The 26,413-nt window shown below is 47.5% G+C and overlaps 1 protein-coding gene across 2 annotated transcripts; it reads left to right on the top strand.

The window, feature by feature from the left end:
- On the top strand, nt 1–25,890 carry PPM1G (protein phosphatase, Mg2+/Mn2+ dependent 1G). 2 transcript variants are annotated; one of them, XM_076332413.1, is made up of 10 exons: nt 1–161; nt 6,644–6,713; nt 17,002–17,087; nt 19,026–19,158; nt 20,594–21,063; nt 21,498–21,635; nt 22,444–22,678; nt 24,165–24,294; nt 24,619–24,721; nt 25,162–25,890. In XM_076332413.1, exons 1-10 carry the CDS (start codon nt 42–44, stop codon nt 25,363–25,365), a joined length of 1,689 nt encoding a protein of 562 aa, XP_076188528.1. In that variant the 5' UTR covers nt 1–41; the 3' UTR covers nt 25,366–25,890. The 2 variants fall into 2 exon arrangements, with proteins under 2 accessions (XP_076188528.1, XP_076188529.1); XM_076332414.1 differs by lacking the exons at nt 24,619–24,721; nt 25,162–25,890 and adding an exon at nt 24,421–24,541.
- The last annotated feature ends 523 nt before the right edge of the window (nt 25,891–26,413 follow it).

Below are 26,413 nucleotides of genomic sequence, written 5' to 3' on the forward strand. Positions count from 1 at the left end.
CGCCGGGGGCCGGGTCCGCCGGTGGAGGCCGCCGCGGCGCCATGGGCGCCTACCTGTCGCAGCCCAACACGGTGAAGAGCTCGGGAGACGGGGCTGGGCTCGGGCCGCGCCCGCTCCACTTCGGCTTCAGCGCCATGCAGGGTTGGCGCGTCTCCATGGAGGTGAGCGGGGCACCGGGCGCGGGCCCCGGGAGGCCGCTCCCCGGGGGGGGGCCGGTGACGCCGGGCGCGGGCTGCCGCGGAGTCCCCGGAGCTGCGGCTCCAGCTGCGGGCCTGGCTGGGAGGTTTCCTTCTCCCCCGGCCCTTTCTCGGTGTCCTGCGCCGTCAGGCGGGCGGCGCGGCGGCCCCGCCGGCGCCCACCGGAGGGATGGGGCGGGGGGCGGGCGGTCCCTCCCTGCCGCGGGCCGAGGCGCTGAGGCCGCGGTGCCCACACCGTCGGAGCGGGGAGGGTCTGCCTCTCCCGCTGCTACCGTGGCCTTGCCGGAATGCCCGTAGGCTGTCGGTTGCCCCGGCTCCCACGGTGACCTGCTGGAGAGTCACCCCGCTTCGTGGGGGCACCACGCGGTTTCTCATCGGAGGCTCTCCCGGCACGTACAGCCCGAGAAATCCCGGCAGGGAGTGAGAGACTTGGGTTAAGAAGTGGCACAAAGGACAGTTTAGTGCTTGGGATGAAGCACTGAATGAAAGCAAATGAAAAATCCTCAGGCAAAATCTTTGCTTTTCTTTCCAGGCAGAAATTAAGTGTAAGTCTCTCTCTATTCTCTCTCTCCCTGTTTTTTTTTGTTGTTGTTTTGGTTTTTTTCCCTAGGCAAATTTATTGGAGGAATTTTCATTGCTGCTCTCAGTCTCCTGTAGCCAGCTTTATCATCCTATCAGCTAGGCTCCGTATGGGTCAAATGAAGTATCACAAGAGAAATATCTGAGTGCAGGAGCCAGGTGTTTGCCCATGCCCCTCCTGGTCAGGGAGTCTCTTGGAACTACTTTGTAAAGCTGCTTGTATAAGGGTAATGTCAAGCTGCTGGGACTATTTCTTTGCCTTGCCAGCAGTTACTCGTTACTTGAATTTTAACACCCTCTGTGAGTACCATTAATGTGCTGGTTTATTTTCCTTTCCAGGCAGCCAGCAAACAAGCTAAATTAGATAAGGATTGATATTGGTCCCCACAGCCCCCCCAGGTACATCTTCTCTGAACATGGTAAAGTGGCCTTCTTGTTTGCAGCCCTTTGGATAGTTTGGAGATGTCCCATTCAGGCTGTCAGGGATTAATTTTTTGCAAATATGGTTTCATGAGCCACTCTATCAGATACTTTACTGCTACTGAAATGTTACAGCAGTCTTACTGGTGATGAAACAGCGACCAGGTGTTTCCTCTTTTCTGTGTGCATTAGAGCTTTGCAAAACCATGGGCTCTAGTTTCCAGGGTAGAAGAGGCAGGAGAATTGGTGCTTGTGCTCTTAAGATACACTCAGAGTATGTGTGTGCTTAGCTGACTGTGACTGATAGTGTCTCAGCTGGTCCACCCTGGTGACCTCTGGAGGGGTGAAATGGTGGCACAGAGACATTACCGGAACACTGAGGTGATGTGCAGTATAATCTCTGCAAGGTGATTAGCTCGTGTAAGAGGCTGAACGTAGGCAGTGTTCTGGCATCCTTGGTGCACAGAGGCTGAAAGTGTTTTAAGGAGACAGGCTTGGATGAGGGAGAGCGGAGAGTTGCCCCTATTTATAATGCTGGTGGGCTAAAGTAGCCCTCCCACAGGTGGGATATTGGCTCATAATTTCACTTATTTGAAGTCTGTTGTTGCTGCTGTTGACCTTTACGGAAATTGAATGAGGCCCAGAGCTTGCAGCTGTGTTTTCTGCACTAGCCAACATCTTTGGCTTATCTCCCTGTTGGCAGAAGCAATACCGAGGACACTGGTGTAGACATGGTTTAGCTGTGTTATCACAAGAAATGAGAAGATGGCAGAAGCATTTGTGTTACAAGTTGAACCTGCTGCAAATTGCTTCTAAGTCTATGATAGGAGAGAAACATGCATTGTTCCACATACAGCTGAGCAGAATTTGACAGTTCTGTTGTATTTGCTTGCATTCCAGTGCTATGTGTTCTTCTCTGTGTTGTCTTGTGTTTTTTTCCTTTTCTTCATGTTTAATTGTACTTTTGCTCTTCTGTAAGGCTTGGAGAAAGTTCTGAGCAAATATTTATGCTTAAGGCTTGTCCTGGTTTAACCAGCACTGTACCAGCTACTGGGAAGGAAATTAACTCTATCCCTGCTGAAACCAGGACAAGGCTTTAGTTATATGTTATGTTAGTGAAGCCAGTCAGAGTGTGTACAAGTAGTAGGACATAGGCATTTTTGGGTAGCAGAAATTTGTGTAAAGGAGTTGTCTTTTGCCTTTAACTTACGTTTTAGGAGCCCCCAGGTGAGGTAGGTATACAGGGCTCTGAAGAAATACTATAATAAAAATCCATTCTTAGTCCAGAGAGGTTGCTTTTTAAATAAGGAAATGTTTTGGGCAGATGAGGGACCCAAAGGATAAGGATACAAAAAAAAGTGTTAGGTACTATGAGCGAATAAGGAAAGAGAAGATGCTGAAGATGGCTTTTATGGTACAGAGAGGAGTGCTCTGGGATACAGTGAAAGGTGCAGGAGGCACTTTGGAGGTGGTTGGATGGGCCTCTCTGAGCTCTTTGGTGCTGTTCCGACCGTATTTCCAAGATGAGACACCAACAAACCCTGTGTGCAGCTTCATTTCACTCCTGGGCTCAGAATCATAGAATCATTAAGGTTGGAAAAGACCTCTAAGATCATCGAGTCCAACCGCTGACCCAACACCACCGTGTCCACTAAACCATGTCCCTAAGTGCCGCATCTACACGTCTTTTAAATACTTCCAGGGATGGTGACTCCACCACTTCCCTGGGCAGCCTGGTCCAATGTTTCACCACTCTTTCAGTAAAGACATTTTTCCTCATGTCCAATCTAAACCTCCCCTGGCACAACTTGAGGCCATTTCCTCTCATCCTATCACTAGTTACTTGGGAGAAGAGACCAACACCCACCTCGCTACAACCTCCTTTCAGGTGGTTGTAGAGAGCAATGAGGTCTCCCCTGAGCCTCCTCTTCTCCAGGCTAAACAGTCCCAGTTCCCTCAGCCGCTCCTCATCAGACTTGTTCTCCAGACCCCTCACCAGCCTCGTTGCCCTTCTCTGGACACCCTCCAGCACCTCAATGTCCTTCTTGTAGTGAGGGGCCCAAAACTGAACACAGTATTCGAGGTGTGGCCTCACCAGTGCCGAGTACAGGGGCACGATCGCTTCCCTACTCCTGCTGGCCACACTATTTCTGATACAGGCCAGGATGCCATTGGCCTTCTTGGCCGCCTGGGCACACTGCCGGCTCATGTTCAGCCGGCTGTCAACCAGCACCCCCAGGTCCTTCTCTGCTGGGCAGCTTTCCAGCCACTCTTCCCCAAGCCTGTAGCGCTGCATGGGGTTGTTGTGGCCGAAGTGCAGGACCCGGCACTTGGCCTTGTTGAATCTCATACAATTGGCCTGGGCCCATCGATCCAGCCTGTCCAGGTCCCTCTGCAGAGCCTTCCTACCCTCGAGCAGATCAACACTCCCACCCAACTTGGTGTCGTCTGCAAACTGACTGAGGGTGCACTCAATCCCCTCATCCAGATCATCGATAAAGATATTAAACAAGACCGGCCCCAGTACTGAGCCCTGGGGAACACCGCTCGTGACCGACCGCCAACTGGATGTAACTCCATTCACCACAACTCTGTGGGCCCGGCCGTCCAGCCAGTTTTTTACCCAGCACAGAGTACACCTATCTAAGCCGTGAGCTGCCAAGAAAAAAGGTCCTTGCTTCAAAAAATGCAAGAATTTGGTTCAAAATATGGAGATTTGTCAAATTAACTCTCAGTTTTAACTTGTTTGCTAATTTCAACTGAATTTGATGTTTGATGTTTCAAACATACTGTTTTTTCAGTATTACTGTAGTAACCACTAAGGTAGCTGGGGGAGACCTGGAATCATGCTACCCTTGAGGGGAAGGCTAGATAGCAGAAAGCTGACATGCAGGCTTTGTGAGCTCTTGCTTGGTCTGAAGAGCATGAGATCATGGTTACTTGGAGGACAATCGCTGCAGACAGTTTACCAGGCCTGGAAGCAGGGATGGAGACTTGCAACTGACAGCCTCTTGTGCTGGCAGCACAAGGTGTTCTTAGTGGTCAACCAGATGCTCTCTGAACTGCTCTTAGTGTTGAAAATGCCTGGGATTTGTGTGCAGCCCGGCTTGTGGAGCCACTAGCACTCATGCTCAGGGCAGTGTGGAGCAAGCCCTGTGCGCAGCATGGGAGCTGAACTGTCTCCTCCCAACAGATGCTGGGTTTGTTTGCCTGCCCTCCTTGCCTGCAGCACCCTGGTCCAGGGTCAGGACAAGTTGTGGTGAGTGCTCTACAAATGGAGTAGAGAGACCGTTTTTGCTGCCAATATTGGGTTTCCTCCCCAGCAGCATTTGCATTACTTGCTCTAATTAAACTGCTGTTTAGTCACCTGGGACTTATCCCAGGTACTTTGTTGTGGTTTTGCTGTCTCAGTAGCTTCTGTAAATGCTCTGAACAGTAAGCATAAAAATTCTGGTTCTTTGCTTATTCTTACTTTCATTCGCTATCTCCAGTGAGCTCTCTGGTTAAATTTCCTACATTATAATTCAGAGTAATTTTTTTCATTTTTAAATAAGATTGTAATTTGCCTGTTCAGACACTGTTTTAGTCACAGCGTCATGAGTTTCATTACACTAAGTGCTGCATAAACCCAGAACCTCTCTTTTTCTGTTTTCCTTAGCACTTGATAGAAATTGCAGGGGAATGGAGTTCTCTTCTTAGAAGATTGCGGGACTCCAGAGGGCAAAGAGCTCTTATCCAAGGAGTCCTACAATAAAAAAGTAGAAGAGCTCAACAGTTGCTTGGCTGTGCAGCAAGTGTAGCTGTGTGTGTAAATAGAAATTTTGGGTCATGGCTGGCAATACAGACACATCCAAATCTTTGAGCCAGCTGTCTTGGAGTAAGCACAGTGTTTTGGAGCAGCTGTAGCACATTTAACTTTAAGGTGATGAATTTGAACTACAGCAGAGACTAGATCACGTTGTTTAAAATATCACATGATTGTTCTTGAACAAAAGCATCTGGGGTGTGGTCGGGCTGTAAGTTGGTAGGTTTGGGCTTGAACTTTAAGGAATGTTAGGAGATTAGTTGGGCAGGGGGAGGGTTTAAGAGAAAGATTTCATCCATCCATCAGTTCTAGGCTTTGCATTGGAATAGCCAAGTTCGGTTTGCTTACCCATAGGGTGAAAGAGGTCAGGTGCCTGGCTGTAAAGTCTGGGTGGTGCCTTCTTCGAAGTCTGCTGTTCTTGTGAGACCTTGTGGAGAGAAAGGTTGCTCAGTGTATAAGCTTATATGTTGTGGATCTTTGTAGTTTGGGAGCATGCACAGGGAAAGGCTGGATGCAGTTTGATATTTAAGCCCAAAACGCCCCTGGGACACACCTTCCCTCCAGTTTGCCCCCAGAGATTCTCAGGGTTTCTGGACAGTTGCCAGAACCAAGATGTATGTCTTACCTTAGGAAGTGATACCTGGGGTTGTACTTTGGGTTTTGCACTGTTAGTTGACTGATTGCTTGTCCTTTGCTTCACTGTTTAAAAGACACTTGAGAGAAGCTGGGCTCTTTGCCTTGCTTGTCAGGTAGCTGTGCCTGAGGCCAGCAGTGCCTTCCTGGAGCATCTGAAATGGCCAGAAGAGCAGGAAGGGGCCTTTGTCCCAAGAGATTTTCCAGTCCAGTTGTTTGCTCTCACTGGATGTGGTAATCCTGTGTCCTGCAAGGCTGCCTTTCATCGGGCTGTTCGGATAGAAAACTGTTGCCATCTGTGACCGTATTCACCAGGACAAGCAAAGGCAAAGCTACAGTTGGTTGAAGGCTTGAGGTCAGGAGGCTCCATATTTGACCTTCTGGCTTTGTCAGTGCATCAGAGTGACTTTTCAGTTTGCATGGCTCTTGTTTGGCAAGAACTGGGGAAGAGAGCGTCTGTGGGAATGGCCAGACTCTATGGGTGACCCTGAGCCAGTTGCATTTGTCTGTGTGGGGGAAGTTGCCAGTGTATCGGTACCAGTATAACTTGTATTTCTGTAGTCACGCTTGGCTAGACAGCCCTCAGCCTAGGTACCAGTTTGTGCAATAGAGTACAGCTTGCTGCCTCATATTCTTTAAGGACTGTGAGCTACTACGGTAACGCAGGCATTACAAGTACTGTGAGCAGAGGGATTTGATTCTGGCTTGAGCTTGGCCATATCTAGAGGAGCTGTACTGAGGATCTGAAGGGGTTTCCAGTACAATCTCATGGTGACAAGGCTGTGTTACTGCTCTAGCACAGAGAACACCATAACACCCTCTTTGAAGATGAGTGCTCGCCAGGTAAGCTTTTGAGAATATGAGAGCAGGCTTTCTTACTGTTCTTGCTCTCCCCTCAGATTTGAGAATCCTTGCGTCAGTGCTCATAGCCTCCCTGCTTCTTTCTCCCACTTCTCTATGGGGGTCTAGTGCAATCCATGTCATTCCAGACTTTTGCTCTCTCTTTCAGGATGCACACAACTGCATACCCGAGCTGGACAGTGAAACAGCCATGTTCTCAGTCTACGATGGACACGGAGGTAACTGCATCCACTGTTCTCTCCAGAGTCCTTCGGTGTGGCTCTTCTAGGTTGCTCAGTGGCTGCTGGGGCAAGCATCTATCTATCATTAGAAATCTTGCTCCTTCTTGGGAAGCATTTTCTTTGATAGATATCGTTGACTAAGGTTCTGAAAGTTTCTTAGGGTTTCTAGAAGGAAGGTCATGGGTTGATTTGAAATTGAAATGAGATTTGCATTCCATTTTCTAAAACTTTTCAGAGTGGCTATTTTCTTGATGAATAAGCTAGACAGGATAGTCACAGAAGAGTGGCAGTAAGAAAAACTACATGAGATTGGACCAAAGGTCTGACTCTAGTCAGTATGTTCGGGTGGTTGCCAGTACTGGTTGCCCAGGGAAAGAGTGAAAAAACAGAACAGGCAGATCCATTCCCTGACATATCTTCCCAGCTTCCATTCCCCACTTAAGGGCTCCCTGAGCTAGAGGTTGCAGCCTTTTGATCTTATAGACACGCTCAAGTCTTCTTGATGAACTAACTCTTCATGACTTTGTCTAATTGCATTTTAAACCAGGTTTATCTGTTTGGTGATTATTTGCATAGGATGTTTTGTATAAAACTTCGTTATTTGAAAAAAAGACTTCAATCTAAATCTGCTGCCTGATAATTTCACTGCAATATCCCCAACGCTTAAGAGAAATTAGCAAATAATCACTCTGTTAGCACTTTTCACTTTCATAATTTTGGACTCCACGTCCTTTCTTCCAGTCAGAAGAGTCCTAGACTTGTCTCTGGTCATACAGCTGAATCTGTATTATTAAATAACAGCAGCACCCATTTTCTGGCCCTGAGGTCAATTGGCATAGTCTGGCCACACTGATGCTATTAAACTGTCTTAGCATTTAACATAGTGTGGCTGCATCCAAACTGACTTGGTCCCTGGTTCCTACTAGATCCTGAACTGTGTCCAGAAATTATGAGAGTGCTAACTAAGTTATGCCAAAATTGCACCATGGATCATTCTAATAATTTTTAGCATAGGTGATGAAATGCATGGGCCATGGAACTCATTAGGCTACTGTTGTTGGATATAGCCAAGGATTCCAAACATTATATTGTACCACAGCTCTGATTATATTTGTCCTTTTTTTTTGGACATAGTCTAGCTCTGCAACATGCTTTTAGTTAGGCTGACTAGAACTGCCTATAGCTTTCAAGTTACAGATATACCATGAATTTATTGTGACATAAGTGTTTTCTGCTTTGTTCTCAGTTCCTTTCCTAACAACATGTTAGCTGTTTTGATACAAATAAACTGTAAGCTGACATTTTTAGAACTCTGTCCCCAGTTTCTTCCAGATCTTTCCTAAGTGGTAATAGATGGCTTTGAGTCCCTCAAGTGTGCATATGGAGGTTGGTTGTCTTTTCTTTTTTTCATGTTCTTGTCTTTGTCAGTGAGGAATTTCATCTGCCAATATCATGCAAAAGCACAAGATCCTGCTGTAAAATTTTGCAAAATATTTTAGTTTTGATCATTCTGAATGATCCATCACTTCTTTTCTGGATTATTTATGTAGATGTTGAACAACTTAAATGTTCAAGGAACACTCCCAGTAGCCATCCTCTGTTTTGAAAACTGTCTGCTTCTATCAAACCTTACTTCTTTTCCCATGGCAGCTTAGTATGCAAAAGATTTGATGATTTATTTGAAAGCTTTTTGAAAATCTATATGGAGTAGATAAACTAAACTACTTATTTCCTCCTGCTCATTGACTCTTTGAAAAAACATTGACCAGTTTGTGATATTCCCTGCTGTATATTTAACCCCTGCCTATTCTACCATATGTATCCATGTATATGCTAATTCTATTAATTATAATTCCTACTGTTTGCTGCATTCACATACCACACATATGCTGGTCTGTAGTGTTGTGAACCCAGTTTCCACCACTCTCTGAGGCTTTTTAATTTATTTTTTGGTATGATATGTATGCCTTTCATTTCTCTGATAACGGAGCAGATTCAAGTGGAAGGTTACGTACCACAGTTCATGATTTCTCATTCTTCTTTAGAACAATTCTGCCAATTTGTAAATAAGAGTTTAAGACCTTTTTTTGCAATAGTCATTATTAAAAAGGTCAGCCTGAGTAGGTAGCTGACTAGTAGTTCTTCAAAAGATATGGTCTGTCTGAAGCATTTAGATTGAATGTTTTGAAATTATTTTCCTCCTGAACATCATCTTAGAGTGCACAGAGACCTGGGTGGAGCAGCTGCTGATATCCTGAAGATTATCTTTGAGAACACTGGGATGACGGGTTGGTTTTGAAAGGCAGAGAAGGACAAAGGAAAAAGGATATAGGGATTTAGCAACTATTCAACTTGATGTTATTTCTTGCAGGAATTCAGAAACCGTTTGTAAGCATCTAGCAGATATGAAGACAAGTAGCAGCTAGCTAAAACTGGTCAAGAATGAATAATATCAAACCGATCTATTCTTCAAGATTAGTGTGTTAGCTTCTCAGCTAACAGGCAGGTCTATTTCATGTGTTGGGTTTTAGAAAGACTTCTGACACTCTTATGACATTCCCATTAGTGTAGGACATGATTTTTGGTTTTTTAAAAATACAATAGGAAAGATTCAAGGTAGACATTAGGGAAAGGCATTAATCAGAATGGCAAAGCACTGGCATGGTTTTCTAACTTGTGGTTTAGATTTCCGGTGATTGAATCTCTACAGCTCTTCCTAGACAAACCTTATCAGGAAGGATACGGATATAGTTGAACCTGACTCTGAAGATCGACTTTTGTCCATCCCTACTTTTGTATGATTTTATTGATGCATTAGTTCTTTAGTTTGAAACAATTCCTCAGGTCTGTCCCATGTAAAAGAAGGTATTAAGGTGGGAGCCTCTCTAAGCTTTATTAGCTGCCAGTGCAAAGATTGAATTTAGCTTTTCTTTTATACCTTGCTCATCTATCAGCCTTAAACTTTCCAGTAAGCTTCCCGCTCCAGGCAGATTGGGAAAAGTTTTTATTATTGTGTTCCTTGAAAAAGGGTGGGGTTTGTTTTTCTTTTTTTTCCATATTTAGCTTTCCATCTCACTCATCAGTTTTTCTTTTATGTTTTCCCCCTGTGGACAAGACTTCCAGTTTTTGAAAGATGCTGCTGTTTTTTTGCCTTCCCCAGTTGCCTTTTTACTTGCCCTGGCCTCCCTGCTCCCAAATCTTGGAGAATGATATACAGGTACTCTGTACCTTCAGTATGGTGTTTGTGATCAATCTCTGTTGCTATCTACACATGCTTTATCCTTTTTAGCTGTTTCTTTTCCTTTCCTTTTAATAAGTGTCTTCATTTACACATAGCTCCCCCTTTTCAGAGGTCAACATTATCATAGTGAGGTTTTCTTTTTGTTCCTACCAGGGTGTTTAATTTGAATACAGCAAGCCCTGTTATAATTTTTTTCCAGTTTGTATGCAGAGCAATGGATCTCTCTTGCCCTGTTCTTGGTCATCTTGCCTTCTGATCTGCCTTAGCATTCTGCCTCCCTGTCATTGTCTCAGGGTGGGAGTTAATACTCTGGTCTTAAATTTTTTTTTTTTCCTGTTTTGGCATAGTATTCCAATCCATAGGGATTCTGTGATATTTTTTGTTAGCTAGTTTATTTGTTGCTTGACTCTAAGCTTTCTTTATTTTATATTCAAATGGTGTGTATGTGTCTAAATACAGATCAAATCTTGGAGTGGGATCTACTTTCAGCCTTGTGAAGATCAGATAGGATGGGTTTGCGCATGTACATGCGCTGAAAAAATATTTGATCTAGGAACCTGTATCTCTGGAGATCTTTTTCTTGCCTAGGTTTCTGCCCTGAGGCTGCTGACCGTTCTTGTCTTCACATGTCATATTCAAGCCTGTGCTCCTGGAGATAGAGAAATCATACTGCAGTGAGATTCCAGCTGGGTCTTAGGTACTCTGGAGGCAGCCTTGCCTGAAATACCGAGATAAATTGACTTTGTTCCATATTTCATCTGAATGTGTCTCCTGCTTTTAAAACTGAATCAGATGTGGGGTTTGGCAGTGGCATCTAGCAGTGCAGAAATATGCTCTGAGACCTGAACTTTCCCATGTATGCTTTCACCTTTCTGCATGGTCTTTCAGACATCCTGAAAACTCCACATGCTCTCTTGCAAACAAAAGCGGTCTCTTTTTATAATTTTCTAGAAACATAGAAGTACACACTCTGGAGAATCCTCCAGATATTTACTTTTTCACTGAATTCAGTGCTACAGGTTATATATTTTACTCTAGCCTCCTGAAGACCTTCCTACTACTGCATCTGGGTCGCATTAAGCAGGAAATGCAGCTGAGGCCTTGGCATTACTTAGCTGGATGCTGCTCCTCTAGAAAACATTAATAAAATTATTCATGGAGACTTTGAGAGTTTTACAGTGGGTTTCACACTGGAGATGTGGAAGATGTGATCCTGGATTCATTGTTGGTTATGTATTATGGTTATATGTAAATAATTGTATTCTCTAAGTGTTCAGCCCCTGAAGCTTTTGAGGTCCCTGACAGCTGAAGGCACTCCACACCCGTGGGTACCAGAGCCTGCTTTTGTACCTCTGCTTCTCCTCTGTCCTGCTTCTCGGGGAAGTGTGAAGAAATGGAAATTGTATTTGATGAGGTTTTCTTTTCCCTGCTGTCCTAAAACTGTCAGTGCCAGTTGACAGTTGGACTCCTACAGCAGTTTAAAATGCACCTTGGAGTGTGTAGAGCCTTGTCTGGCAGTTACAAGCAACAGACTTCATTCGTCCCCCTGGGGAGATAGTCCTGTGGTCTTGCCTACCTTGGTGAGGGGAAGAGCTTGTGTGGCAGTTCCTCACACTTACCTTGCTGTGCTATATTGTACTCATGCACTCATCCTTCTCTTGCTTGAACAAAATTGTTTGTTTTCTGGGTACTTGCATCTTTGGAAAATTCATTCTGTTTTACTGCTTTGCAGGTCAGTTTTGTGCTTCAAAGAGCACTTCCCAACTTTTACCATTTTGCTGGAAATGTTGTTTCAAGTGCTTGTTACAGGTGAGGGCAACCAGGACCATTTGCTGTAGGTCTGCTTAGGAAACTATACAGCCCTGAGCACTTACTTCGTTGCTGACAGATATTTTGAGGCTTTTGGTCATTTCTGATGCCCAGGTGAGCATGAGTGGTTTCAGGAATATTTTATCCTGGTGGATTGTCTGTTGCTTCTCTATAAAGCCATAATAAGAGCGTAAATTTGTGTGTATAACACAGTAACTGCAGAAGTGAGGGAAATTTTAATTTTGAGACAACGCTATAGTAGGTGCGGCATCATTGAAGAAAAGCAGCAAGTGGCTGTAAAAGGAGCGGGAAGTCTTTTGCTCAGAGAACTTTGTGGTCTGTCCTGGGAGTCACTGTTACTCGGTTGCAACTGGTGTCTCTCTGATAGTTGTTCTCCTCCCTAATTCCATGCCACAGGCTAGGAGTATCATGGGGCTGAATCCTTTGATCCCTTGTGGAACTGTCAGGGGAAGGACCTTGATGAAGAGCACCAAGCAGGACTGAGGTGTCTGAATCAACTTTCGTAATTACCTGGCTCTTCAGCCCTGCTGCTGATGCCCTCATCCCTGCCGTCAGAGGAAGAATGCTTGATATCTAATGAAGACAAGACCTTGATAAAATGTGGTGGGTGGGCCGATTTTGGCATAAGTGTAACCAAATCCAGGAGTATGTTACATAATGAACTGAAAGGAGCCATTAGCATCCACCAGGTAATTACGCTGGTTGCACCCGGGCTAAACTGCAGAAAGGCTCCCTCGCCACAGCTGGCCCTGGTACGCAGAGCCCACTCAGTGTGTGAGTCAGGACCTGGAGTGAAGTAGAGCTGCTCTATTGCACTCTCACAAAGGCTTTGTCAGTGAGAAAAACCTGGTGGGTTTCTTGCTGCGACAGGTCCAGAAGTGCTGAGACGGAATATTTTAGTACATCTGTCTGCATGTAGAAGATGAATCCTTGAGCCAGTTCAGTTTCTCTGGCCACGGTGGCAGCAATGTGCTTTGAGTTACTGACTCAGCTTATAAAACCCATTAGATCTCACTGGGACTGCTGTGCTAGCAGCTAGACCTGAGGTCTCTGTGCAGGGCCTATAGCTGCCTCCTGTGCACCAAAGGGACACGCACCTATTAGATCTGAGGACTCATTTTGATGGATCATCTTCTGCAGCTGGAGGACTCCGAAGGAGTATCTTGTTTTTCTAGATGTTTTGGTTAAAACACTGTAAGTGAGCACCTTTGTATCCTCTGAGCAAGGGAGATGGGGTACTGCCACAACCAGCTCTGCTCACAGAGGGTGGCCTGGTTTGAGGGTGAGCTGCCGCCGATGGAGAGAAGTCTAGGAGACTGGCAAAAGGGTCCTGTGTGAAGCCTCATCAGTTTGCAACAGAAATGTCTTTTGTGACATCTGTGCTGCAGCTGCACAGGAAGCATCAAAGGTTTCTTGTCTTCTGTGGCACCTACAAATTCTCTTACAGTAATTTGTCTTTGGGTAGCCACAGTCAGGCACATCAGACTTTCCCAGATCACTATTTAATCTCAGTGTCCCTGTTTCAGACAAATGGCTTGTTTAACTGCCAAAGCTTTTCATATTGGGGCTGGCTTCCTGCTTCTGTGGTGACAGAGCAAGATCTTTCCCTATAGCATTGCTTTGCGTGGTGCTGCCAGGCCTGTGGAAAGCATCTTCCTGCAGGCTGTGCTCCAGCCCCATGCCCTGCCTGCTTACAGGGGACGTACTGGGGCCAAGGCTGCAAAGCTGTTGGTGGCTTTCTCAGATCAAGCTACTTGTTGCTGTGAAGAAAATCCCTTGTCCCTAGCTGTGGCAGAAAGATTGCAATGTTCGGTCATCTTTTCCATCTGGTGGGTGATCAGGTGTCCACACTGGTATTATTAGATCTGTCAGCTGTTTCCAGTAGCACAGATTGCACAGAGCTGCTGCCTCATCTGCAGACCCCACTGGGCAGGGAAGGGGGTGCCCTTCAGTAGCTCTTTTCTCCCTTTCTGATCTCTGGCCAGGTAGCTGTGGTCAGTGCTCTTCTGCCAGAACAGTTACCTGGTACAAGTGATGCAGGCTTTTACCCACCCCATTCCTGTTTAGCGTAAGACTGTTAGGGAAGCCTCTGAAGAGCTGCAGGGCACAGCATGGCTTGCGTGCAGATGACCCACCTGTGTCTCTGTCATACACTCTGGATGATGCAATTCAGTGCCCCAGAGAGTGTCAAAATGACATAAAGTCAGTGCCATTATGCTGGTCCAGATTGGGCAGGCAGGAATGATTGCAGATTGGAAGAGAAGCTGGAGGAGATTGCAGCTGCCCCCTGCAATGACCAGCGGTCGTGTCAGGAGCCCACTGGGCCTGTACCCTGTCCTGTAGTTCCTGATTTGGATATTGCAGATATTCCTGCAGTTTTCCTAGTTTTTTTCTTCCTCAAACTGCTGAGGCACGCTCAGTGCACCACCCTGCTTACTGGTCAAGCCTTTATGTGGGAGTGCATTGCCATCACGTCTAGGTCTCGACCAAGATGCCGGCCAAGTCCTGCAACTTGCCTGGAACAGCTCTGCCCATGGCGCAGCCCTGTGTCCCAGCAGCAAACTGCCCCAGCCACCTTTGGGCCAGGCTGGTCTGCTCGATCCCTGTCGTATGAGCAAGGACATAGCAGCTGTCAGTGTTCTCTGCAAGTGCTTCAGGGCTACTGTTTTATGGCCTGCTAATTTACGCTCTAAGTAAAAGCAGCCTAAATAAAAGGATGCACATAGTGTGCTCCTGGCCTGTTGTTCCAGGACCATCTCATAGAGCATTCAGATCCGCTGGGTGGTTTTCTGCCATGGTCCAAGGCTCTGCACACGTTTTCCTTGGTGGCCATACCTCTCTGAGCAGCACCTGCTCACTCCCCCTAGTTCATCAAGTGATCTGGAAGACCTATCACTGTCCTTATTCACTACTCCCTCTGTTTATAATTTTCTCATAGAAATTTTGTTTTATTTTGGCTTTTTGATAAAAATGTTACACTATCATCTGGATCCTGTCCTTCAAGACTGCATATAAACACATCTTCCCATGTGATTCTTTGTTCAGTTTCATCTCATGACCGGTAGTTGGCAGTTCTTTAATCTATTCAGCATGTGCTGTCTTGAAAGTTTAACTTTTTAAGCGAAGTGCTTAAACTTATATACAGATATGTAAGTTATATATAATATATGTATATGCAAGTTATATACCTTACCTAAATCTGTTACATCAGCATGCTTAGTTTTATCAGGCAAAATCATAGTATCTTTAAGAGCAGATGTTGAATTGGATTGGCAAGATCTGCTTCCATAAGCCCATGTCAGTGAACATTAATTGTCAGTCTTCTTCATTTGAGATCCTGTAAGGGCCAGCCAGTCTTTGTTTTTCTGCCGTTTTTCTGTGATTGTCAGGTCACCTTGGTATTCCCTTTTAAGTTCTCATTAAAATGCTAGGGTCACTTGTATTTCTCTCTTAGATCACTTATTTTACTGTGATCTTCCTTCCCCCCCCTTCCTCCCACTCTGCATTTTTGAGAGCACAGTCAGAATAGAGCTCAGTCTCTTTGTTGTCTAGAGCCACAGCATTGAACTTTTTGCAGTACTATTTTAACAGCAACCGTTTTGCAAGGTTTCTGTTCTTTGTCAATGGCCACTTGATCCCTTCTCTGCAGGCACATTTGAAAAGTCCCTTGTCTGCTGTTTCTTTCTTTCTCTCAAATCTCACCACCTTTTCACTTCCCGCTATGTTCCCTCTGCCTCTCCCTTTGCTCAGCTGATGGCTAGCTACTTCCCACCCTTCTCATACTTCCCCCTCGATTCCCTTGCTCCCCTTTCCTTCACAGAGCTTTGCTCTTGTGTGCATTACTTCTCTTCATGCCCAGCTACCTGCACAGCCTCTGTTTGGCTGGAAGAATAGGAGGGAAGCTGGGATGTGCTAGCAGGGAGATCAAGAGTTGAGCGGCTGTTACAGTTTTGCTGTAAAAACCTTCCTTCTGTAGCCAGGAGGAAGGAGCATGCGCGGCTCTCTTGCCTTTACCTATAGCCATAGGAGAGCTGGCAGTGTGCACAGACTCTCTCGAGCGCTATGCTCAGCCCACTCATACTACTCCTTCTTTGCCCTGTGATAGAGAATGGCTCATCCAGCACAGTCTTAAGCACACTCCTGGACCCTGCAGCTGTACCCCTCCATCTACCTGTGGACTGCCCTGCTCCCCTCTCTGCCACCCTTCTATGGTTGTCATTTAGTTTGTTTCTCAGTTTCTAGCTCTAATTTTTCTTTCTCATGACCTGTGACCCAGGTTCCTTTGCCCGACATCATTCTTTGCCTCTCATATAAAAACCTAAATTACTAGATTGATCTCTTGCAAGTCGCACTATTCTTTCTGGTCCCCCTTGCCAAGATGAACTATAGAAGTTCACAATCCTTCACTGTTTAATCTTAATTCCTCTCTTAATAGCACCTTCATGATCACAAAAAATGTCTCCTGTGCTCTGTTGCATACTTGACGGTATTAATTACTGAGCTGCTGGAGTGTTTCCAGCTTTTAAAAATCTTTCAGCAGCTCTAGGAGTGGGTGCTTGGTTTGTGTTGTTGACTGTCAATCCAAGTTATCCTCTGTGCTCTCGGCAGCCTAGTGTTCTGGCCACCGTTCACTCATGCCATGCACACACACACACCCCTTCCCATACCAAGATGACTGCTCTGCCAATCAGGACCCCCGTCTTCCTGAAAGGTGTATCTCAAGGGTGTGGTATTGTATTTTCATTAGTCTAGAACACAAACTAGAATACATAATGCTTTTTGTGCTGCTCATCAGGTGTCGGTAATGCTCTGAGAAAGAGCTTACATTGACCAAAAGCTTCCCTTTTCCCCTGCTTGTTTATACCTGTGCTTACATGTGAAAATAGAGCTTCCTAGGTAGGATGGGCCTAAACAGTTGTCCTAAGTGCCAAAATGGGCCTAAGCTCCCTTTCAGGAAGCTTATAGCATTGGCCAAACCTGATGGGTAAGAACTCATTGAGGTTTGCCAGGGATCATCAGCAAACCCTGCTGTTCTGGAGATGCAGCCTGCTGGGAGGTGTGAGTGAGATCCCCAGCACTCTGTTGTGTGACTTTTCCGTGTCTGGGTTAGTTCTGGTTTGTGTCCCAAGATTTGCTTCAGGAATTCAGTTACTCAAGAGTGCATTTTGCTTCTGGGAGGACCAGTCTCTTTAAATGACTTCTGCTCTCTTTCAGGAGAAGAAGTTGCCCTATACTGTGCCAAGTATCTTCCTGAGATAATCAAAGACCAGAAGGCCTATAAGGAAGGCAAACTGCAAAAGGTAAGAATCTAGCTCTGCCCTGAAACAAGTAAGCACCAATGCAGAGGAAAGTCCTTGTTTAGATAGCTAATACTTATGTGCAGGGCCCTGTCCCTCCAAGGTCTCTCTGCCATGTCTTCCATTTTAATTTCCCTTCCTTGTTTCTAGGAGTGTACACCAGGTGTTGATTGTATTTTCAGAGATAAATATTCTATTTTCGAGCTTTCTTTTTTTTTTGCCTTTTTTTTTTTTTTTTATTTTCAGACTTGTTCCAGTCAAAGGTGTGGGCTGGTTCTTTGAGTGTTTTTTTCTGGGTTGTTTTTTGGGGGGTGGGGGTAGCTTTTGTCAGAGGTGGGAGATTAGTTCATGTCTTGCTTCCACCAAGCGATCCCTCTGTTGTAATTCTTCATAGTACTAGTGCCTGATCTGACATCGGGTATTCCATGGGTTGGTGCTGAGACCTGTAGCAGTGTGGGCAAGGGGAAGGCAGTCCCTCCAGAACTTCCATTTACATCTAGACTGAGGATAGCCTACAAAGCAAACTTGAGTCAGTTTGTGGCTCTTGCTCTAGGCTGAAACACCCAAGTATCGTGCTTCGCTGATCCCAAGCTGGCTGTGCTCGCTGACTGCAATAAGCCTGTCTGCTGAGTAGAGGAGCCTGCATGCTGAGCCATTCCCCACAGTTGCTTTGAATGCTATCCTGTGCCCAGGCCCACTGTGGGCTTCAGCAAGGCTTGCGACTCAGTGTCCAATAAGATCCTCCTAGAGAAGCTGTGGAAGTGTGGGCTGGATGAGCAGACAGTGAGGTGCATTGAAAACTGGCTGCATGACCAGGCCCAGAGGGTGGTGATCAGTGGCACAAAGTCTAGTTGGAGGCCAGTAATGATCGGTGTACCCCAGGGGTCAATACTGGGTCCAGTCCCTTTTAACGTCTTCATTGATGATCTGGAGGATGGGGCAGAGTGTACCCTCAGCAAGTTTGTAGGTGACACCAAGCTGGGAGGAGCAGCTGTACACCAGAGGGTCGTGCTGCTCTGTAGTGCAGAGAAATCTGGACAGGCTGAAGAAATAGGCTGACAGGAACCTCGTGAAGTTCAGCAAGGGGAAGTGCAAAGTCCTGCCCCTGGGGAGGAACAACCCAATAGCACCAGTACATGCTGAGGGCCACCCAGTTGGAAAGCAGCTCAGCAGAAAAGGTCCCGGGGGGTCCTGGTGGACACCAAGTTGACTATGAATCAGCAGCGTGCCCTTGCTGCAAAGGTGACGAATGGCGGCCTGGGCTGCATTAGGAGTGTTGCCAGCAGGTGGAGGGAAGGGATCTTTCCCCTCTGCTCAGCACTGGTGAGGCCACCCCTGGAGTGCTGGGTCCAGTGCTGGGCTCCCCAGTACAAGAGAGACGTAGACAGACTGGAGAGAGTCCAGCGAGAGGCCGCTAAGATGCTGAAGGGCCTGGAGCATCCCTCCTATGAGGAAAGGCTGAGGGAGCTGGGGCTGCTCAGCCTGGAGCAGAGAAGGCTCAGGGGGATTGAATCCATGTGCATAAATACCTGCAGGGAGGGTGCCAAGAGGACAGAGCCAGGCTCTTCCCGTGGTGCCCAGTGCCAGGACCAGAGGCCATGGGCACAAACTTGACCCAGGAGGGTCCCTCAACATCAGGAAACACTTTTCAGTGTGAGGGTGACTGAGCACTGGCACAGGCTGCCCAGAGAGGTGATGGAGTCTTCATCTTTGGAGCTATTCAGAAGCCATCTGGACATGGTCCTGTGCAACCGGCTCTGGGTGTCCCTGCTGGAGCAGGGGTTTGGATCAGAGGGACCCCAGAGGTCCTTGCCAGCCTCAGCCATTCTGTGATTCTGTATGGTGTGCGTTCTGGAAGAGATTTGATTGCACAGCATGACACGCAGGCATCCTGTAAGGAAGATGAAATGTGCATACTCTCGTGTCTGTGTTCATACGTAGGCCCTGGAAGATGCTTTCTTAGCCATAGATGCCAAGCTCACCACTGAGGAGGTGATTAAAGAGCTCTCTCAGATGGCTGGACGACCCCAAGATGATGAAGATGAGAAGGAGAAAGTTGCTGATGAAGATGATGGTAAGTCAGATGCCACTGAATAGACAAGACTGCAGCTCCAGGCCAGGAACTGAGAGCAGTTGGGCCTGGTCTCCTTTAGCAGAATGTTTTCTGTCCAAATTTCTCAGTTAAATTTCAGCTGGAATTGAACTGCCACCCCTCAGCACTCTTTATTGCTTTGGGCTGGTGTTAGGGGAATTCTGATTTGTTTGGTAGCTTAATCTTGTGAATAACAAACCAGTCTGTCACAGTTTTCCATAGGGCTTCCTCCATGGGGTGCAGAGTTCTAGTATGTGTCAGAAACCTCTGAGCTGGGAAGTTGGGCTAAGTTGTGAGGTGAAACAGTATGATGTCCAGTGCTTAGCTCTCCCAGGCTGGTGGCAGACACCAGCTGCAGATAGGATTGAAGTAAATCCTGGTCTCTTCAGCAATTCTTCTTCTCACAAAGCAGCAAGTGTGCTTTTCCACCAGCAAGTAGTTGCCAGACCGTGAAGCCAGCTAGAAGGTGAATCCCAGGGTAGAATCCTGTGCTGCTCTCAGCTGAATATCTTGTGACTAGCCTTGAAGCAGATGTAAAGCAATACCGTCACCTTGAACATTGTGTGTTGGTCTGAAAATGCTGAATTTGTTGGCCCTCATTCTCCAGCTGACAGGGACAAAGTAGTTTTTTGTTTGTTTGGGTTTTTCTTCTTTTTGTCCTGTACTTTCAGGAGTATTTGGGATATGGGTATTTCTTTTCCTTTTGGGATTAATTAGCAAAGAAAATGATAACCAAGGGGATGTCAATAGGGAAACAGTGGTTGTTGGCTCATAGTTTAGGGAAAGTCATCCTGTTTTCTGTCCAGTGTCCCACTCGGGAGATACTGCGTTCACTGCCTAAAGCTGTTCAATCATCTGTTTGTAAGTGTCTAGATCACTGCTGGTTGGGATCTCTGTGGTGCTTAAGGCCCATGGAGCAACTGCTGTAACAAAAACTTCTTCCCAGTTGCAGTATTAATGAACAAATCTGCACATTAAAGTGGTCTGTCTGCTTCCCCCACAGCTTCAGATGAGTCTGCACTCATGAAATATGAGGCTTTTTACCCTCCAACTTTACAGCTAATTTAAACACTCTGTGCTGCCTACAAGTCAGCCAGATAGCATCAGAGGCCGGAGGCACTAGGGTAACTTGCAGACTGCATGCATCAGCTGTGGTTAGAAGCCATTCCCCTGCCATTTGCATATTGTTCATCTGCAGCGCCTGGAAGCTGTGGGACGGTGCAGGCCTGGCTGTGTTTGTCTGTGCCTGCTAGTGATCAGCCTGTTGAGCATTACTGAAACCTGTCTGCAATAGCAACCTCCAGTCAGGGCAGCTCACTGCTGAACCCAGCGTGTGCTCCACAGCTGCTGCTATGGTGATATATCCTGCTTTCTGAAACCTCTTTGTCCTCATCCCCCTCCCCCTTTCCATTTTTAGTGGATAATGAGGAAGCTGCTCTTCTGCATGAAGAAGCCACAATGACCATTGAGGAGCTTCTCACACGTTATGGACAAAACTGCACCAAGAACCTCAAAAACAAGTCTTTAGCTCCAGCTGGGGAGAACACTGCAGAGGGGACAGGCAAGCAGCATGATGGGGAGTCAAATATGAATGGAGAGGCTGACCCAGGGGAGCTTACCGACCACAAGGAGAGGAAGAATGGGAAGCCAGATGAAGAAATCACGGGTATTTCCTCCACCTCAGACAAAGCCAGCGCTGGAGGCAACAGCCCTGCTCTGCAGAAGCCTGAACTAGGCAAAGGTGACGAGGCCGTCACCTCTTCTACTGGGGAGGCCGGGCCCTCCTGCTCCTCTACGGGAAAGCCCCAGCGCACAACCAAATCCAAATTTTTTGAGGACAGTGAGGATGAGTCAGATGAGGTTGAGGAAGAGGAGGAAGACAGTGAGGTAGGAAACAGCACTGGGACAGAGTGGCCTTCTGGCTGGGCAGAATGCATTGCTTACTGTGGTACTTGAGCTACGAGCCTCTGGCTCATCCTAGGTGTGTCCTAGGAGTAGGTTTTTCAGGCTGATACTTTGAGACCATCTCATGGGAGTGTCGGGGATTGTTTAGATAACCCTGAAGGAAACATAACCTCATCTGTGCAGTGGCCATAATGGATAGCCCTTGGTCTTGCTGCATGCACCATCCCTCCATTCACTGTGGTAGTTGAAACTAGCTGCTCTGATTGTAGACATCAGGTGTGGGGAAAACATACCAGGTCATCTCACTCTTCTGGGGTGAACTTATCATCTGTCCCCAGGATGGAGGGACCAGCTGTCTGGGGAGGGCACTGCGAGTGTCCTGTGTGACTCCTGGTGGTATCTCTCATTTCTTGTAGGAATGCAGTGAAGATGAGGATGGTTACAGTAGTGAAGAGGCAGAGAATGAAGATGATGAAGATGACACTGAAGAAGCAGAGGAGGATGAGGATGAAGAGGAGGAAATGTTGTTACCAGGCATGGAGGGGAAAGAGGAGGTGCACACCCTGTTCTTGTGTTCTGCAGCATAGTGTGGAGCCAAGGGCACTTGGGCACTCAGCAAGGAGTTATTTCCATTCAGATGAGGATAAAACACCCCTTTTGTTCTCCTGTGGCTGAACACAGATGCTGACAGCCTGACTTTATGCAAAAGGCTGAGGGATAGGGCATGGATCTGGGCAGCAGGTTGAGATCAGAAGAGGCTGACCCCAGTGCTGGGTTTGCTGTGCTTAGGAACCTCTGTGGGGGTTGGCGTGGAAGGAGAGTACAGGACAGTAGCAGGACTGCTCTGCTGGCACTGCTGCTCCTGGGCAGAGCATTGCTCTTTGCCAGGCCAAGGCTGTGGCTCCTCAGCCCATGGCAGTGTTGGCAGATGGGCCAGGGACCTAGGATGTCAGGAAAAGGGGACTGCAGCTTCCAGGGTGCCAACTTCTCTCTTTGGAGAGATGTGCTGGCTTGCAATGAGGCTTCTGCTTGAGCTGGACTGGGACTGGAATCAACACATTAGAGCTGAGGGTATAGCAGGACATGTTGAACACTGGAGAATCCTGAACCACTGATGCTTTGTGAGGCTGGAACGGAGGTATTGCTAGACCCTGCCTCTCAATGAACACGCTCCTACTGTGTTTCACACTTCCCTCAGGCTTTTCTCCATTGTTCTGTGTGCGCTTGCAGGAAGAAGGGGTGAGATGCAGCACCTCAGGGTTTGGGACACTGCTGGGCCTGTGGTGGCTAGTGCTGGTTCCCTTATTGACCTGATATGGAGCAAGAGAAAGGATTCTCAGCAAAACTATTTGTTTCTTGCAGCCTGGCTCTGACAGTGGGACAACTGCTGTTGTGGCGCTTATCCGGGGCAAGCAGCTGATTGTGGCTAATGCTGGAGACTCTCGCTGCGTGGTGTCAGAAGGTGGCAAAGCTGTCGACATGTCATATGACCACAAGCCGGAGGATGAGGTAGAGCTCGCCAGGATAAAGAATGCTGGTGGCAAGGTCACCATGGATGGGAGAGTGAATGGCGGTCTCAACCTCTCCAGGGCAATCGGTGAGCAAGACGGGGGTGAATGCTGGCATGCCTGGCCTCAGAGTGCTGTGCTCAGGACATCTATGCTTCTAGCACTTGCCAGCCACTAAGTTTAAGGAACAGTTTTTAACTGGGTGATGAGTAGAACCTATTCAATATTTGATGTGGTGAGATTTCAGTCTACTTAGAGAAAACGGCCATGAAACTGGCAGACATCGGTGGAAAGCAACACCTAGCACCTGTCAGGCTCCAGCACAGGACAGAGTGTGTGAAGCCTGCAAGGCAGCCAACAGCTGCGTTGTCAGAAACCACCTCATATAAACTGTCTCAAAAATAGACTGTTGACTTTTGAACAGGATTTTTTCCTGTTAGGAGGCTGTTGAAGGACCTTGGTATGTTGCTTCCTGGGGACCTAACTTTATACCAGTTTGAGCTCATTTATTCCTGAGCCAGCCTTGCCTTTTAATTGCACAAACTCTATCCCCCTTGCTGCAGTGCTTTAGGCAGCACCTGAGTGCTCTTTGTACTCATCTTTTGGTCTCTTATGAGCAGTGTTGGAGTAATTAATGGCTTAGAAGACTGGGCATCTCTGTTAGCAGACAAACAAGGTCTTGGTCCAGTCAATGGCTACAGTATGAGCAGATGAGATGCTGGGAGGCATTAAGGAAAGGGTAGTGAATAACACTGAGAATATACTGGGAAATACACAGAGAATGGAAGGAAATGTCAGCAGCTAAGGGTGTGAGTGGAGAGTACTTGTGCAGAAAGACCAAAATGATTGAAATTATTATCCTAGGGTAAAGAGATAAAAACACATTTAGGATGGAAACTAGGAGTCTGTTTGCCTAGGGAGACACTGGCATTTCCACCTACTACTTTGCGGTGGCCGTGGAAGTCCTTTTCTAGGATGTAATTCCACATAAGCTTGCTAGTCAGAGCTGAGGATCGGTTTTCTCAAGTGAGCTTTGGCTACTGAGGGTTTGGGAGGACCTGAACCCAGCAGTGTGATGTGGGCATTGCACTGAAATACCTGGCCCTGGACAGCCTGAGCTTCTGGAAAATGAGCATCTAGTGTTATCACAGCAAAGCCAAGCTAGTGTTGGGGTGAGCTGCAAATCCTGCTCCAAGACATGGGATAGCTCATCTCATGAGCACTGCTGCAGGATCTCAGCTGGTGTTGTCAGATGCCATGTGTTGTTGGCCTGGTATTGCCCCAGAATCGGGGAAGTGGCACTTGGTATGGGGTGAAGAGACGCTGAACTGGCAAAGGCACCTCTTTCCCATTGCATGCTAACAGCATGTTGGGCTCACCAAAGCTGATGGCTTGGACATGTGGCAGATTTCTCTGTCTGATGCACCCACAGCCTGATCTGCTCTGGTTGTGGGAGCACCGGCTCCAATTCTGCTGGGGTTGCCCTTTGGCAGGGCAGTGTTTCTCACTGTTCAGGGGTAGGCAGCATTGCCAGGGCCCAACCACAGCAAAAATTGATCCTCCTCTCCACTACAGGTGATCACTTCTACAAGCGGAACAAGAATCTGCCTCCGGAAGAACAGATGATCTCTGCCTTGCCTGACATCAAGGTGCTGACAATAAATGATGACCACGACTTCATGGTCATTGCCTGTGATGGAATCTGGTGAGTAGTGAGGGAGCAGTTGTGCCTCTTGAGCATCACTACTCTTGGTCTTTCTCTGGAGCTGGGCTTCAGGAAGGCCCAAGGGCCCTGGGTGCTAATCAGCCCTTTTTTTCCCCATGACCTCAGAGAGTTAAGTTGGGCCCCTGAGGAGCTGTTCTCAGCTGGAGGGATGTCACAGTGTGCTGAGCTCTGAACACTCCTGTTCCTCACTGCATGCAGCTTTGTTCCCATCAGCTCCCTGCCACAGTGAGGCGCTCTCAGGACACTATGGCATGACTGCTCTCTTCACTTGCCCTTCTGACCTCTCCACTCTGCACACTGCAGGAATGTGATGAGCAGCCAGGAAGTGGTGGATTTCATCCAGTCCAAGATCACCCAAAAGGATGAGAATGGAGTCCTGAGGCCGCTTTCCTCCATTGTAGAAGAGGTAAGGTCCAGAGCTTCACCATCCCTTCAGCACACAGGGTTTCTGCATCCTACCTTGGGTGCCTGACTCTACCCTCCCTCTCTATCAGACTGGTTTGTTCAGCACTTGGGGTATCTGGCAGCACATGGGCTGCAACACTGGCTGGAACAGGAGCAGAGACACCTCTGAATTGGGACCCAGTTCCTTTGGCACCCTGACCAGTGTTGCTGACCTCTAGGTTGCTGTCAGGCCGAAGGAGTTTCTGTCCACTTTCAGAAAACCAGGGCTGCTGAGGCTGTTTCTGTCCCTTGTCTGGTTGCAAACAGCATTTGAGCCCAGCCCACACCGTTCTGGCCTGGCAGCCCCTAAGCCGCTGTCAGTTGCTAGAATGGGCCCAGTGTCTCAGGTTATTCAAAGTGCTGTGTCTGTGCTCTCTGCTAACCTGTCCTGTCCCTCCTCAGCTGCTGGATCAGTGTTTGGCTCCAGACACCTCAGGGGATGGCACCGGCTGTGATAACATGACCTGCATCATTATCAGTTTCAAACCCCGTAATACACACCCACCTGCTGAAAGTGGGAAGCGGAAACTGGAGGACATGGCAGCACTGGCAGCACCAGCAGAAGAGAATGGCAGTGATAACAACAAGAAGGCCAAGCTGGAATAGCAGGCCTCGCACAGGGACTTTGCTGTGCGCTCACCAGACTCGTTTCTTAAACATGCTGAACTCAAGACTCCAAAGTCTTGTCCTTTTTTTAGCCTTAGCAGAGGCCTTGTTTGTCCGTGTCCTGGTTGGGGGGTGGGGGGCGGGTCTGGTTAGCAAGGGCATGTCGCACTGTTCATCTGTAACCATTCCAAAGAGGGAGCCAAGGGCAGAGCTGCGCGTGGGAGCAGCCACCAGCCACAGCGCAGGAGCCCACTGCAGCTGGCAGCCTGTGAGCACAGAGCCCTGTGGTTAGAAGGATGTCCCCCCATTGTCTCCATGTGGTTGTTGCCATTTCTGTGCCTGTGAATTTCTGTTTGGAGGGAAGAACTTTTTCACTGTTGAGGTTTTTTTAATCTGCACCCGATTATTTAAGGCCCTTTCTGTTTTTATTTGTGAAACAATCTGGCTGTGGTGCTGCTGCCACACCTTGTTCTGTTGTACACTTTCAATCAATACTTTTTTCAAACTAAAAGCCCAGAAAACGTAGCTGTACTTTTGGTCCTTTGTTCTTTCCTGGAGGTGGGGGGTGAGGAAGGTGGGATGGGAAGGAGAATGTCTGTCCCTGGTGTCTCAGGGCACTGTCGGGGATGTGGCTGCAGCTCATGGGAAGCAGCTGGCTTCTGCCATGTGGTTGCAGAGTGCCAGCCCCTGCTGCAGTGCTTGGGGCTGCTGCCTCTCCATTACCCAGAGATGGCTCAACTGAGGACAGTCTGTTGCACACAGAGCAGGAGACAAGTTGTGTCTGCTGAAGGGACAGGGGTACCAGTCATGCTCCTGAGCTAACTTGCCCACAGCATGCTGCACCCCATCTAGCTGCATGCTCTCTTCAAGGTGTGATAAGAGGCAGCTCCTGCCTGGTGTGCTGGATGGTGTAAAGCCTGTACAATGTGTGTTGATACTGCAGCTGCTCCCACAGGAGCGAAGTCCCTGGGCTATAAACCACCGATGGAAAGGTCAGCTGCTACTCCCTGCTGCTGTGTCCCTTCACCTTCCACCTGGCATGGTATGG

The sequence above is a fragment of the Aptenodytes patagonicus genome, chromosome 3 (genome assembly GCF_965638725.1).
Source record: "Aptenodytes patagonicus chromosome 3, bAptPat1.pri.cur, whole genome shotgun sequence".
Taxonomy (NCBI): domain Eukaryota; kingdom Metazoa; phylum Chordata; class Aves; order Sphenisciformes; family Spheniscidae; genus Aptenodytes; species Aptenodytes patagonicus.